The 14456-nt window shown below is 51.9% G+C and overlaps 1 protein-coding gene across 1 annotated transcript; it reads right to left on the reverse strand.

Annotated features, from left to right (window-relative positions):
• Positions 1–11056: 11056 nt before the first annotated feature.
• Positions 11057–13240, reverse strand: LOC127393769 (potassium voltage-gated channel subfamily A member 3-like). The gene has a single exon (XM_051639197.1). It carries the CDS (start codon positions 13238–13240, stop codon positions 11486–11488), a length of 1755 nt encoding a protein of 584 aa, XP_051495157.1. The 3' UTR covers positions 11057–11485.
• Between the last annotated feature and the right edge of the window lie 1216 nt (positions 13241–14456).

Below are 14456 nucleotides of genomic sequence, written 5' to 3' on the forward strand. Positions count from 1 at the left end.
CCCATTTTTGTACAGCTTTGCAGCCCAGCACGGGCACCCATGGCCCTTAAGTGCCACATGCAAGATGAAACAGCAAAGGAGTGATGGGTTTCCTGCTCATCACAACATTACCAAGGCAATACCATAATATTCCCTTGGAAGTGAAGTCCCTTGGCACAGCAGAGAAGGGCACACGGGCTCTTCTGAAATTAAACAGGGGCACGACCAGCCAGGATTGGGTTTTTACACCTTTTCCACCCCAGAAATGTAATTTTCCCCACCCCTGTTCTTCAGAGAGCAACCCCAAGAACAAGGCACGACTTGTTGACTGACACCATTTCCCTCAGCATCAGCAGAGATGGGACTTCCTTAATAAGGACTCCAAATCAATCCCAGCCTTTGGTGCAGCACAAACCTCCTAATAAAGAGCATTTCCAGGAAAGTTAGAAAAAAAAAAAGGTAGCAGAAATTATTCACGTTCCAGCACCAAAATAAAACAGCCCGTGGCCTTTGACAGGGAACAGTGAGAGCAACAAAATTGCCCCCATTTCCCTCCCACCCCTAACAAAACCACTCGGGCTGCTTGATCAGCAGCTCTGGTGAACATTTCCTTTCTGGTTGCTTCATCATTCCAAGAGATCTTTTGGAACAAATCAAATAAAACCTGAAATAATGTCCAAATGATTTCCACCTCCTCTCCTCCTTTGTTTTTCTCCTGCTTGAGTTCAGTCTGGTGATATTGCACATGAACTGCAGATCATCTTCTGGCTGCAAAGAAGTTCCCCTTCTCCATAATGCACTTGTTAGGAAACACAGGAAAGATGGTAAATATTTCATATATATAAAGATAAATATATGAAATGGGTTGAACTGGGGAGGACAGACCCTCTGGTTGGTGGGGTCTGCAGCAGCATCCATCACCGTGCCCATGATGTTTGCCATTTCCTTGGAGATGTTTCACTTCTCCACATAGTCTTGAAACAAATCTGAATTTTGACACTTCTTCTGTTACCTGTTGGGCAGAGCAAAAGAACCACGTTTATGCCCGGGTTGGAAAACAAGTAGCAGGTTATTCTGGTGGTTTGTGTTTTTTTTTTTCAAGGCAGAGTAGAAAAAATATTGCACCTTGGTCCCTCTTGGACAACTTCACATCTTCATATCCCCCCCCCAAAAAAAAAGGAGGGAGAAATTTGCTAATTAAAATTGTTTCATGGACTAAGTGCAACACAGTCTAAAGGAAGCTAAAGATAGAAAAGATTCATTAATTATATTCTGGTTATTAACTATTATCTCACATTAACAGCAAGTTCCAAATCCCAAATAATTAGCACAAAGTGGTTTTTTCCTCATTATGTTCTGATCTTAATCAAGCTGGATTTGTCCCAACCCAATGTGATTTACAGAATATTAAGCAATTGGTTGATCTTATCAATCTGATCCAGGGGAGCTGATCCCACTCCCAGCACTCAGACTTTGGAGATGCTCCCTCAGAGCTTGAACCCAAGACCCCTTTTGGATGCAGGGGTGATGTCGAGGAAAAACCCCCCAACCTCTGTGGTGCTGGAGCTTCCAAACCTCTGGAATTCAGCTGGTGCTGCAACAGGTTGGCTGTGAAACCTGCAGAATCATAGAACCATGGAATGGTTTGGGTTGGAAGGGACCTTCAAGATCATCTAGATCCAACCCTTCTTGAGCTCTAAGACTCCAAAACTCTTGGAATCTTCACACAACTGCTTAAATCCTTCATGTTTCCCAAAAAAATATATATATAGATATATGTTCTGCCTTCAGTTTGTACCACAGCAACTGGAGCACCCACCTCCTGCAGAGCCATGTTCCAGCTCTGGGTGCACAACCAAACTTCCCAGGGGGTTGAGCCCTTTGCAAATCAGGGGGAATCACACCCCCAAATTCCAGCCCTTTCACAGTGATTTTTCAAGTGGGAATTAGTAAAGCTTCCTACAGGGAGGTTCATTAACTCAATTAAAACCAGTCTGTGGAGAACACTAATAAGATGAGCCCTGTCACCAAATCAGATTTCGTTAGCCAGGTGGTTCATTAGCCAGGGATTAAACGAAGGTAGGAGGGATCTGGACTTCAGAGCCCAGCCTAATGCAGCAGGACCAGCCTGGTCCTGCCTCATCCCCAAAAACCAGCCTGTTTTCCCCAAAGGGGAGAGTCAGGATGGAGAGAAGCAGGAAGGAATTGGATCCGTGCACTGAGGATGCAACCCCCTGTCTGGATGCTGAAGGGATGAGGATGCAGGGATGAGGATGCAGGGATGAAGATGAAGGGAGGATGCAGGGATGAGGATGCAGGGATGGTGTTTCAAGGATGAGGATGCAGGGATGGAGATGAAGGGAGGATGTTGCAGGGATGATGCAGGGAGGAAGATGCAGGGATGAGGATGGACAGATTGTGCTGCAGGGATGAGGATGCAGGGATGAAGGTGAAGGGAGGATGTTGCAGGGATGATGCAGGGAGGAAGATGCAGGGATGAGGATGCACAGATGGTGCTGCAAGGATGAGGCTGCAGGGATGGAGATGAAGGGAGGCTGCAGGGATGAGGCTGCAGGGATGATGTTGCAGGGTTGCAAACAGCAGGGAGAGAAAGGAGAGGTGGGATTTCCCACAAGGAGCACAGATCCTCTTGCAAGGCAGGGCAGGAACTGGGGGAAAATAAGTTCCCAGAGGGGCTTAGTGCTCCTTGCAAGGGTCTCAGACCAGCTGGTTATTCAAGTCAGCTTATCTTGAGGTGCCTGAAGGACTATTCAAGGGCTTAAAGCTAACTGGGGTTTATACCTTATTGGACTGGACTTGCTGGGGGGATTACACCCCCTTCCAGATGCCAGCAGAGAAGGGCTCCTGCTTTTTTTGCCAAGGGATGGTCAATCTGTCAGGATCCTGAAGCATCACTGAAGTATTACACAAATGAAACCCAAAAGCACCTTCAGCCCAGCCTGGAAAACACCCTTGGTTTGGGTGAGAAGGGGAGGGCAGAGCTGGAGCTCTGCAGATTAAGTGGTAAATAACATTTTTCTCAAACCAGGCAAATAATCCATTGCTTTGGGATATCCTGGTGCCTTTCCAGGCCATATCCTTGCCCTTGCAGAGAGAAACCCCAAATCCTCAGCCTAACCATGATGTTGTTCCACCAAACTCAGCAAGGAAAGCAGTGGGAGTGAGAAGTCAGGAGCACTGGGGAGATCTTGCTGCACCAGCTCCTGAAGGGATCCAGATGTCTTCCCATGGTACAGGGGTGATTAAATCCTCTCTCCACTCCAAGAGAAACAGAGGATATTAAACAGAAGTCACCAAAATTAGGTATTTTTTAACTAGCTGAGCCAAAGGGCTTGTATCCAAGCATTCAGAGCTGGTGAAGCAGCTTGTGAGGCTTCAAGTATTGAGGATCACTCAAGGCTTGGACCTGGTGAAAATCCAGAGGACTGGAAAATAGCTCCTGTTGGGCCTGGTTGTTAAGGGATAAACAAAGTAACCTGCAAAAATGATGGGTCTGGCCATCTGTCACTGATCCCAAACAACATGCTGGAATGGCTGAGCATCTGAACAGAGAATTAAAGAGGGAGATGGAATTGATGCCAATCGATGCAGGGTTAGGGAAAACAGGGCTTATCATATTAACCTGATATCTCTTCTTACTGAGTTCCATGTTTGGCTGATAAAGGCAGGTGCTTGTGTCACGCTCTGCTCCAAGGGAGCTGCACACCAGCTTGGTTAAGAAAAGGCAGCAGTAAAGCCCAATTCCCAGGAGATCTGGCAAGCTGGGAAACCAGCAGGACCCAGGGCGTGTTCCCTGGTGATTTGCTTCTCCTTTGTCTCTCAGCTCACTGTATTTTCCCAGAGCATTTTGCAACAAGGATGAGAGAGACATCACTGCAAGGTTCCCAGCTCCAGGAATGAGCAGCCCAGGCTCCTTTCAGGTGCTGCAGAAAGAAAATTTTTCTCCTGTAATTTGGAGGTTTCTGAAGCCCAGAACCTGATTCAGGCACCTGACAAGAGCTGGGTACCAGCGCCCACTGATGCACACCCAGGGGTGGAAAACCCCCTCCAGGCTGCAATGATGCACCCAGCTGACTGTAAAATCCCCCCTGCAAGCTCTGATTTGTAGGTTCATTTTAAGCCCAAACTTCTTCAGTCTCAGTTTTGACCTGCTGAACCAGCCTGAGGTTTGAATCGTTCCGAAGCTGCGGCGGTAGCTCCGAGCAGAGACCAGCAAGGAGGAAGAAGAGACATTCTGACTATAAAAGCAGAGGTTTCAGGAGAAACAGGACATAAAGGATGGAAAAGCAAGTGCAAAGATGCAGAGGGAAGAAATCATGGGAGGGGAGGATGGTTATGGGAAGGGGAACTGGAAGGCAGAGCTGGCATCCCTGGGAAGTTGGGTGAGATCTTGGGCTTCCCTTCAGTTGGAGGGAACAATTCCAGGAATGGGGGAAACTGCTCCAGGAATGGGAGATCAGGGTGGAGGGCTCTGCAAGCTCCAAGCAAGCTGAACTCCATAAAGCCTTTGGAGGATTCTTTACTTCTTGCTCTGTGATTCAAAGCTGCCACTTCCTTCCGCAGCGAGATCATCGCAAACACTCCAATGAAGTGTCATTTACAGCTGGGGAAACTGAGGCCTGGAGGAGCTGACCTGCCTAAAGCCAACCAGCAACCTGGCAGCAAACACCCAGGACACCCTGCAGTGCTCCAGGGGTGCAGGGATGCACCTTCTCATGGACCAACTCCATGGAAATCTCACCACCCCCCCCCAGCATCCCAGCATCCCCCACCGCCCTGCAGCGCTCTCAGCTCCCGCCTGGCAACCAACGAGCAAAACAAGCCCAACAACTAACACACCTTCTGCAAAGCCAAAAAAAAGAGAAAAAACAAGGCTTTTCAAAGCCTCTGTTCATCCTGCCCATGTTCTGTTGCAACCTTTCACATCCCCTGAGAACCAGACCCTGAGCACGGACCCTGCCCCTGCAGAGGCCAAGCCCCCGGTGCTTCCATGGCCCATCAAACCTTGACACAACCCCAAAGGATTTTCCATATCCATGAAGATGCTGCAGAGGAAGCAAAAAAGCAAAGCAGCTGGTGCTGGTCAACCTCAAAATCAAACTGCCTGCACTCTGCATCCTTGCCAGAGATAACCACTGGTTCATCCAGTCGTGCGAGTCGCCCATCCAAACCAAACCTTCCCACCCAGAGTGGGTTAAAGATGCAAAAGATGCAGAAAGTTCTTCTGCAAGAACTGCAGAAAAGCAACAGACATGAGAGAACTGAAACATGCTCAGAAAAGCATCGGAATGACAAGCCTGAAGGAAATGAATCATCCCCAACCAAACCCAGCAGCGTGTGCTGCCGGCGGCTCTGGGGAGCTGAGGTCTCAGTATTAGTGTGTGGTGTGGTTGGGTAAAGACTGTTCCCGTTATGAGCAGGGGAAATCCAGCCATCAGGGAGGATCCTGGCTGCTCCCAACCCGGGGGATGAGCTGAGGGAGGAAGGAGACAGGTTTTAATTGACTTGAGTGTGTCCTGGTTCTCAAGAAGGAGAGCTGGGGTCTGTGGGGAGTGAAGGTTTCCCTGCCTGGCTGCAGAGCATCCTCAGCGCCCGAAATGCAGGCTCTGGGTGGTGATGAGACACAGACAGAGCTGGAAATCGGGGGTGTCATGAAGAAGTGCCCTGTTCCTGGAAGGAAAAGCACCCAGGGGATTTTCTCAGAGCTTTTGTGGCTGAGTTTTGGCGGCAGCAAGGATGAAAGGGTTGCAGCGAGAAGGGGGGCACTGGAGCCTGCACACATCCTGCCCTGGGGAGGATGGTTCTCCTGAGCAAAAAATGGGATTTGGTTTTGCTGGTGACAGAAAGCAGGAGCCCTGATGCCTTCCCAGCACAGAGCAGCAAACGCTCCTCCCGTCAGGTGGGATGAATATTGCTTTGGTGGAATCATCATTACTCATTTTCCTGTCTGGGAAGCCAAGGATGGGAGTAAAAAGCCTCGATTGTGTCCCAGGCTCAAGCACAGAGGAGCCAGGAGAGCTTTGGCTGGAGCAAGAGCCAGATGCTGCAGGGGCAGGGCTGGGGCTGCTCTGCAGGGCTCCCCCAAAAAGAAGTCCCCAAACCCTCCCACTGCAAGGGAAGCAACTCCTGGCTGGGATGATGCACCTCAAGGCACCCAGCTTGAAACATCCCCAAAAATGTCCCCAGCAGAGTGGTGCTGCTCACCATCCTGCAGCTGTCTCCAAGGAATCCCTCCTGCTGGAGCAGCTCCAACCCCCCCATGCTCAGCCCTGACTCCTACCACCAGCACTGGGACAGGGCTCCCAGCACCCATCAGGCTCCCCCAGACCCAGCAGGTGCTGGGTTAGTGCACTTCCAGCACCCAGGGAAACAGGGAAAGGCAGCAGCATCATCCCACCCTGCACACATCCCACCCAGCACCCCCAGGGCAGAGCCAAGCACCCATTTGGACCATGGGTGCCAAAAAGCAGGGAAGGGTGCAGCCAACCAGCACTGCCTCCAAGGCAGTGAAGGAAACAATTTCTAGGATATTGCCCTGCCCACAGCATCCTAAAATATCCAGAAAGTCCCTATTTCCCTGCACCCATCACCCATACCACAGCTTCTGCAGGAGGCTGCCACTGCTCTGAGCTCCCCCCCCAGTCATGAGCAGCAATTGAGGGGCAAAATGAATCCCCTTGAAAACCTCTTTGTTTGCACCCCCAGGTTTGCAGCCTACCCAGAGCTTGGGTTCTGAAAGCACTTTAAAAACGGGGGAGGGGAATTAAAAAAAAAGGCCCTGTCTTCCATCAGGCTGTGCTGGGAGCCTCCATGTGCTCTCACCAAGATGTACATATTTTAAAAGCTTGGCAGGAAGAGGGCTCCAAACTACACAATTAAAGAGGTTGCAGGGAAACCACTCCTGGTCCACACTGACTGCTGAGAGGGACCCTTTCCCAGCCCATGAGCTCAGGAGGGCTCCTTCCCTCCTTCACCCTTTGCCTGGGCTGAACTGTCCCTAAACTGGGGATTAAAAAGAACAACAGAAAAACCAACCCCACGACTTCTTTTGTTAAGTGATGGAGTAGGAACAATTGCCCGGAAAGAAATTTAAGCCTCCCAAAGGAAAGAGATCTCCCCAGCCCTTGTTTGTGGGCACTGGTGGGGTGGGATGGATACTGCTCTGCTTCCAAGCACCTGAAGGGCATCTATTGTTCTGGACAACAAAGGAACCTTGTTAGAAGAGTTCAGGCCTAAAAATACACCCCCCCCCAAAAAAAAAAAAAAGGGTAAATAAGCAGGGGGAAAAGGTGAAGGTGTCAAAGGACCAAGTGGAGGGGACAGGGTTGGGGTTGGTGCGTGTGCCCTGTGTCCTCCTGCACCAAGGGTGTGTTGTCTGGTTTGAGGTGACATCCAGGGCTGGAACAGGGGAAAGCCCTAAAATAAAAGCAAGGGAAAGGGAAAGGAGCCTGGAAAAGGGGGCAGGGGGTTGTACAAGGCTCCATATCATCCAGTGCCCCTATAGAAACCGAATACATAAAGCACCCAGGGAGGCAGCTACAGCCTCCCCAGGGCTGCATCCCCCAGGTGGGAGCTGCTGGCTCCCACCCTTGCTCCCATCCTTCAGTGCCAGCAGTGTCCCTTTGTCTCTTAGATGACAGGTAGGAAAGGTGACAGGTAGGAAGGCCAGGAGAGGAGAAGAACATTTCAGAGAGCATCCCTGCCACACCACAGCAGCAGACAACAAGTGGGGGAGTCCACACGAGGGACGAGCTGGGCCCTTCCCCCTGCTTGCTTGCTGTGCCACCCGAAATGTCAGCCAGCAGCCTTCACTAATGCACTTCCCTCCATTTAATGCAATAAGCTGAGCCCAGGCAAACCCTTCTCCTGCCTGGAGAAGGCTCAGCAGGCAGCAGCCTGCCAGCCAGCAGGCAGCCAGCTCCACCAACACTAATCCCCTAATGCTGCCCCTCTAAGCACATTAGGAACAGGCACCTCCAACCCCCTGCGAAGGCTGAGGCTCATCTTCAGCTCCCAAGTGGTGGTTAAAACAGCCCTAACAGGAGGCACATTGCAAGAGGGCAAAGGAAGTTAAGGAAGCAGCTGGCTGTAAAGAGAGCAATCTTCTTCTCTCCCATTCCTGGCACAGGAGCAGCCATCAGCCTGTGCAGTGACTGAAAACATTTCTCTCCCTCAGTGGTACCTCAGGAGCCAGCACAGAGGGACCAGACAGACAGATCATCAAAGGGATATCCCTGCTTTTCCACGGATCTTAAAGATACAAGCAGGGCTTTTATCTTTTTTTTTCTTTTTTTCAGAGATTTCATTTGATACTGAAGCAAAACTGCCTTTTACTCCAGAGGATGAAGTGGTTTTTCCTTGCCATCTCTCCCACACAGCATCTCTTACTGGCAATAAAACCCATTTGAAGCTATTCTGCCCCTGCAAAACCAAGCAGGGAGTAGTCAGGAAAGCAAAGCAACAACCTGCAAGGTTTCTGCTTTTTTTAGACTGCAGAGAAACCAAAAAATTGTTCTGTGCCATTTCCAAGAGAACATGTGGTTTCCGTGCAGCTGCCACAGGGCAAAGGCAGACACACAGAACTCATCTGCAAACTCCCCTGAGTGGGGATGGCTTCCCCTGCTTTTAAACTCAAACCTTCCTTTCAGGAACCGGAGTGTGGCAAAGCTTTAAAAACCATCAAAAGTGAGAACTTGGAGGTAGAAATGATATTTCAGCCTGGGGAAAAGGCATTGTTCTGGTTTGGTTTGGCATGCTGGGCTGTTCCCAGTTATCCCAGACAAGGGATCTCAGCTATCCCAGACAGAGAAGCCCAGGTTTGGCACCTCCAGAGCATCAGCATCAGCATCATCATATAACAACCACCACCACAACAACAACAACAATTTTAAAGATCCTCAGCTGGTGAGAAGAATGTGGCCCCAATAAAGCTGTCACAGACTCCTCAGCTGAGAGGCTGCCCTGATGTTTGTCCTGGTTATATGGGTTTTATTAACTGGGGGCTATGGGAGGACTGGGGAGAGGGTTATAAACGGTCCTGATCCTTTTAAGTCTGGGTAATAATCCCAGCTAAACTCTGATTTTGGCATGTCCAGCATCTCTCAGGAGAAATCCCCCTTTCCACACACTTGGGAAAGGTGCAACTCACACAGGTTGGGGTCAAGTCTCCCTTTGTTGTAAGAGGAACTTGTCAGCATCCCTGGGCAGTTCCCTGCCTTGAAGGAATCTGGTTTTATTCAACCCAAAACCCAACAAAACAGAGCAGAGCTGGAGCTGAGGTGTTGGAGGCTGAGCAGCCAGGCCCTGCCCTCAGCCTGCTTCGATGGCAGAGCTCAGAAGGAAACATGAAGCCACTGCAAACACCACTTGGAGCACCCAACTGGGGAATTCCAGCTGCAGGAAAGCAGCAGGACTCTCCTCCTGGGGCATCGCACTCCAAAGCAAAGAGCAAATCCCAGCAGAGGAGCTCTAGGATGACATCCCACCTTACCCAGGGTGCACAAAAACACCCGAGACCAGCAGGCTAAGCTGAAAAATAAGACTAAGTGGTGGAAAACGTGAGGTTTGTCCCCCCAAAAAGCCACATTACCTTAAGATGCATTAAACCCCACCCCATGCAGAGCTCACCTGATCCCATCAGATGTCCCGTGGCCCCTGGTGCACACGTAAAGATGAAGCTGGTGCCTTTTCCCCGGCGGGTTTTTGGTTACTTTTCAATCCTGCTCATTATGGACGTGTGTCCCCCTGGTTTCCAGAAAGCTGCTGAGGTGGGGGTTTTTTTTGAGCCAGGTTTTCCCTCTGGCTCCTCATTTCACAGGGGCTTGGGGGAACCCGCCGGGTTTCGTGCGGCGCCGGGGGGAGCGCGGGGCCGTTCCCAAGTTTGCAGGATGAGGGGCTCCATCCCCAAATTTCACCACCAAGGTGTGAGCTCTTCCACGAGGGCGAGGTGGATTTGGGGTGTGCTTATTGCCTAGGGGTGCTTTGTTTGATGAGGTGGGGGGGGGACACGACGTGGTCCAGGATGGGGTCACAGAGCTGCGGTGTCCTGCGGGATGACAAGGCTGGAACCATCTGGAAAGGTTGCTTGTTGTTTGGTTTGTTGTGTTGTTGTTGTTTTTTTTTTTGTGGGAAGAGGGAGGACAAAGGGGGATGGGAGAAGGGATGCCATGACAACCTTCGGGGGTTTCCCAGGAAACCAGGGTCACCATGGCAACTGCATCACTCCGCTCTGAATTAGTGACTTCCGCTGGAAGGCGCGTTCGCCACTTTAATCTTCTTGTGATCAGAGGCTGCATCTCTCCCAAACACAGTGCAACCAAAAATAAAAAGGTGAAAAAAAAAAACAAAACAACACCACAAAACAACCCAAACAAAACCAGGAGGAAAGATCCTTTTGTCTCCAGGCGGGTAGGCTGGAGGCTGCACATCCAGCTGGCTGGGTTGGAGGCTGCACAGCCACGGCGAGGAGCTCGTCACGGATCCTGCATCTCCTGCTCCTGAATCCATCCCTGCCTCTCACCTCCCTCCTCCCCACACACAATCTGACGTGGGATGAAATAACACCCTGGGGTTCCAGGGGAAGGGGATTCAGACTGGAAAACCAGGGATTTTCATATTATTGTGGTGATTATTTCTCCCCCCTTTAAACCAGCGCTGATTGCACCCGGTCTCTGACCAGATCAGAATTTCAGGAATGATCTAAGGGGGGAGAAAAGGGACTGGGGGACGTGCCCGTAAGTGGCACCTCACACGTTTCAATATTAAGAGTCATTTTCACAACGTGGTCACAAGAGACTCTCTGCAAAATTAAATGCTTTTTTTTTTTCTTTTTTTTTTTGGTTGGTTGGTTTTTTTTTCCTCCTCCCAACCCCCTTCCAGTCCCACTCTCTGCAACATGTTTTCCTCCTCTCCCCACACCCAATCCGGGCTCGTTAATCCAACAAGTGAGCTTATGTGATGGCAGGGAAATCAGCTCCACGCTGCCTGCGGGGGAACGGGGAGGAGGTGGCGGGGGGGGGGGGGTGGAAATTCAGGAGCAAAGCAAGAGGTCCCCAAAACCAAGACAATAAAAGCAGCCCTGCAGCAACACGTTGCAGAACAAACACCTGTTCCGACGGTGAGTGTGGTTTGTCTTCCTCTTCCTCCCCTTTCCCCTCGAGCCGTCCTCTCCTTGGGAGAAGCTGAAATCCTTTCTGTTCGGTCGGTTGGTTTGGATCTTTAGGAAAGGAAGGATCTGCAGAAATTAAACGTGTCCAAAAAAACGAGGGCACACACAGACCGACGATGGTGCATGTTCCACACAACACCGAGCACACAGTCACTTTGCATTATTATTATTATTATTATTAATCACGATTCATTATTATTATTGTGATTTCTTTACCGCGTCCTCAGGTTCTGTCGCTGTCTGTTTGGTTTGGGTTGTTTGGGTTTTTGTCGGTTTGTTCGTTGGTTGGTTGGTTGATTTTTTTTTAATTATTTTTTTTTAAACATCCGTAAAGATCTTTTTGATGTTCACACAGTTGGGATTGTTTGTGGTGGTGCAGTTGCCTGTTTTAAAGGCAGCCTGTTTGAATGCACTGTGGTTGATCCCCCCTTCCTCGATCACCATGTACTCGGACTTGCTGAGGGTGGAATTGCTCCGAGCCTTCCTCATCTCCTCGCTGGATGAGAGGTGCTGGCAGCTCCCGACGTGCAGGTACTGGGCTTGCTCCTCACCTTCTGTCTCCCGGTGGTAGAAATAGTTGAAGTTGGAGACGATGACAGGCACGGGCAGAGCGATGGTCAGCACCCCCGCGATGGCGCAGAGAGAGCCCACGATCTTGCCCCCAATGGTGATGGGGTGCATGTCCCCATAGCCCACCGTGGTCATGGTCACCACGGCCCACCAGAAGGCATCGGGGATGCTACTGAAACCAGAACTGGGGTCATCGGCCTCGGCGAAGTAGACGGCGCTGGAGAAGAGGATGACGCCGATGAAGAGGAAGAAGATGAGCAAACCCAGCTCCCGCATGCTGGCCTTGAGGGTCTGGCCCAGGATCTGCAGCCCCTTGGAGTGTCGGGAGAGCTTGAAGATCCTGAAGACCCTGACCAGCCGGATGACTCTGAGGATGGCCAAGGACATGGCTTGCTGGCCATTGCCTTGCCTCTCAGCCAGCTCGGTGCCCAGCGTGATGAAGTAGGGGATGATGGCCACAATGTCAATGATGTTCATGATGTTCTTGGAGAAGGTGGCTTTGCTGGGGCAGGCAAAGAAGCGGACCAGCAGCTCGAAGGAGAACCAGATGATGCACAAAGTCTCCACTACAAAGAAAGGGTCGGTGAAGGACGACACCATGGAAGCAGCTGAAGATGAGGAATTGGTGAAGACATCAGGTGGGAGAGGGCCACCACCCGTCCCAAAGGTCCCTCCAGTTTGCTCATAGTCGTGGTCATCCCTGAATTCAGGCAAAGTCTCCAGACAGAAGATGACAATAGAGATAAGGATGACCAGGACAGAGACTATGGCAATGCCTCGGGCCGGCCCAGAGCTCTCGGGGTACTCGAAGAGGAGCCACACTTGGCGCTGAAACTCCTTCTCAGGAAGCGGCCGCTGCTCCTCCCGGATGAAACCCTCATCCTCCCGAAACTTCTCCATGGCCTCCTCCCCCAGCTGGTAGAAACGGATCTCCTCGGAGAAGATATCAATGGGGACATTGACGGGTCTCCTGATGCGCCCACCCGACTGGTAGTAGTAGAGGATGGCGTCGAAACTGGGGCGGTTTCGGTCAAAGAAATACTCGTTGCGGAGAGGGTCGAAGTAGCGCATCCTCTTGCGGGGGTCTCCCAGCAGGGTCTCGGGGAACTGCGCCAGTGTCTTCAGCTGGGTCTCGAACCTCAACCCCGAGATGTTGATCACCACCCGCTCGCAGCACTCGTGCTCCCCACCGCCCACGGGCTGCCCGGCGGGGACAGCGGCCGGAGTCGGGGGGTGATCGTAGCGATCCCCCCCGAGCAAAGGTTGAGGGTGCTGAGGTTCTTCCAGCAAAGGGTCTCCGCCGCCTCCTTCCACCACCGTCATGCTGCCTTCCTCCCCTTCGTCACCCTCTTCCTCCTCTCGGTCGGGGACGGGCTGGGGGGCGGCGGGGGGCAGCTGCTCGGTGTAGCCCAGGTTGTGGTGGCTGCTGGTTGAGCCGCCCCGGGGGTGTCGGCTGGTGGAGGAGGCGGCCGGAGAGTAGAGCAGGCTCCGGCGCTCGTCCATAAAGGTGTGGGGCGGGGAGGGGGGAGAAGGGGGAGGGTCGGAGAGGCGGCAGCCCCAGCCTCTTCTTCCTCTTCTTCCTCCTCCTCCCGGGCGGAGAGGGAGAAACAGCCGCCCAACTCCTCCAGCGGCCGCCGCTGCTCTGAAGAGCCGCCGAGGCTCTTCTCAAAAAATCCGCCCCCAGCCCTGGCACCGCCTCGCTCAGTCACCGCTCCCGGAGACACCCCCCGGCACCCCCGGCCCTGCCCCGCAGCCCCCCGGGGGAGCTGCAGCCAGCCCGGGGAGGGGGAGGAAGGGGGACCATCCAGACCCCAAACCCCCCCGAGGGGCTCCTGTCCCTTCCCAGGAGCATCCTTCAACGCTCAGCAGGTTTGCAAGCAGAGAGAGTCATTTCTTTCCTTATTGATTTATTTTTTTTTTCCCCTGGCTGCCTAGAAAGAGGTTTCTTTTCTGCCCTTTCCCCTGGGGAAGGAGAAATGTAATTTTTATGATTCATTCTGAGGTTTGCCTTGTTTGTCTCGAGTCACCGTTTGGGCTGCGGGGAACGAGCTGCAGCCGCTGGGGCCACCAACAGTTGTTTTGAAGCAGCATTTCAGCTGAGGTGCTGGGGATTTTTTGGTTTCTCAGTTGGTTCTCAGCACAGAAGAGAGAGCCTGTGTGTTTGCACACGCGTGTGGCTGCGTGTGTCTTGTCTGTGCATCTCCCCCCCCCCCCCAGCACAACAAAAGGAGAAGTGAAGCCCTGGACCAAAGCAGCTTCAGCCCAAACCCAAATCTGGATTTCAGACTTTCCTACCAGAAAACCAAAAGGCTCCGAATAGTTTTGATTCTTTCCTGCCTTCAATTGACCTTCTCGTGCAAATAGTTCAATTCCTGTCAAAAAAAAAAAAAAAGGGTTTAATTTTCAAGCTAAAACCTGCTCTGCAGGAGCCCAGCACTGGGAAAATGCTCCGTCCCCAGGAGACGTGCACCAGGGACAACCTTTGGGCTCTGCACCCAGCTGTGACCCCCCAGCTCCACCATGGGTCCCCATTTTCCCCAATTCCCCTGAGAGCAGAAGTGCTTGAATCCCCAGCCACGTGCCAACCTGGACTTGAGCAACTCAGGGAGTATCCAGCTTGGGGAAAAGCCCAACCACAACCACCAGGGTTGGGGAGAGGGGAGGAGGGTGCCCGTGCTGCCATTCCCAGGCTGGTTGGGTGGTCCCACGACCATGGAGG

Source organism: Apus apus, chromosome 23 (assembly GCF_020740795.1).
Source record: "Apus apus isolate bApuApu2 chromosome 23, bApuApu2.pri.cur, whole genome shotgun sequence".
Taxonomy (NCBI): Eukaryota; Metazoa; Chordata; class Aves; order Apodiformes; family Apodidae; genus Apus; species Apus apus.

What these genes read in the sequence shown, in the direction of transcription:
- LOC127393769 (XM_051639197.1), bottom strand. Translation starts at nt 13,240, where the DNA reads ATGGACGAGCGCCGGAGCCTGCTCTACTCTCCGGCCGCCTCCTCCACC.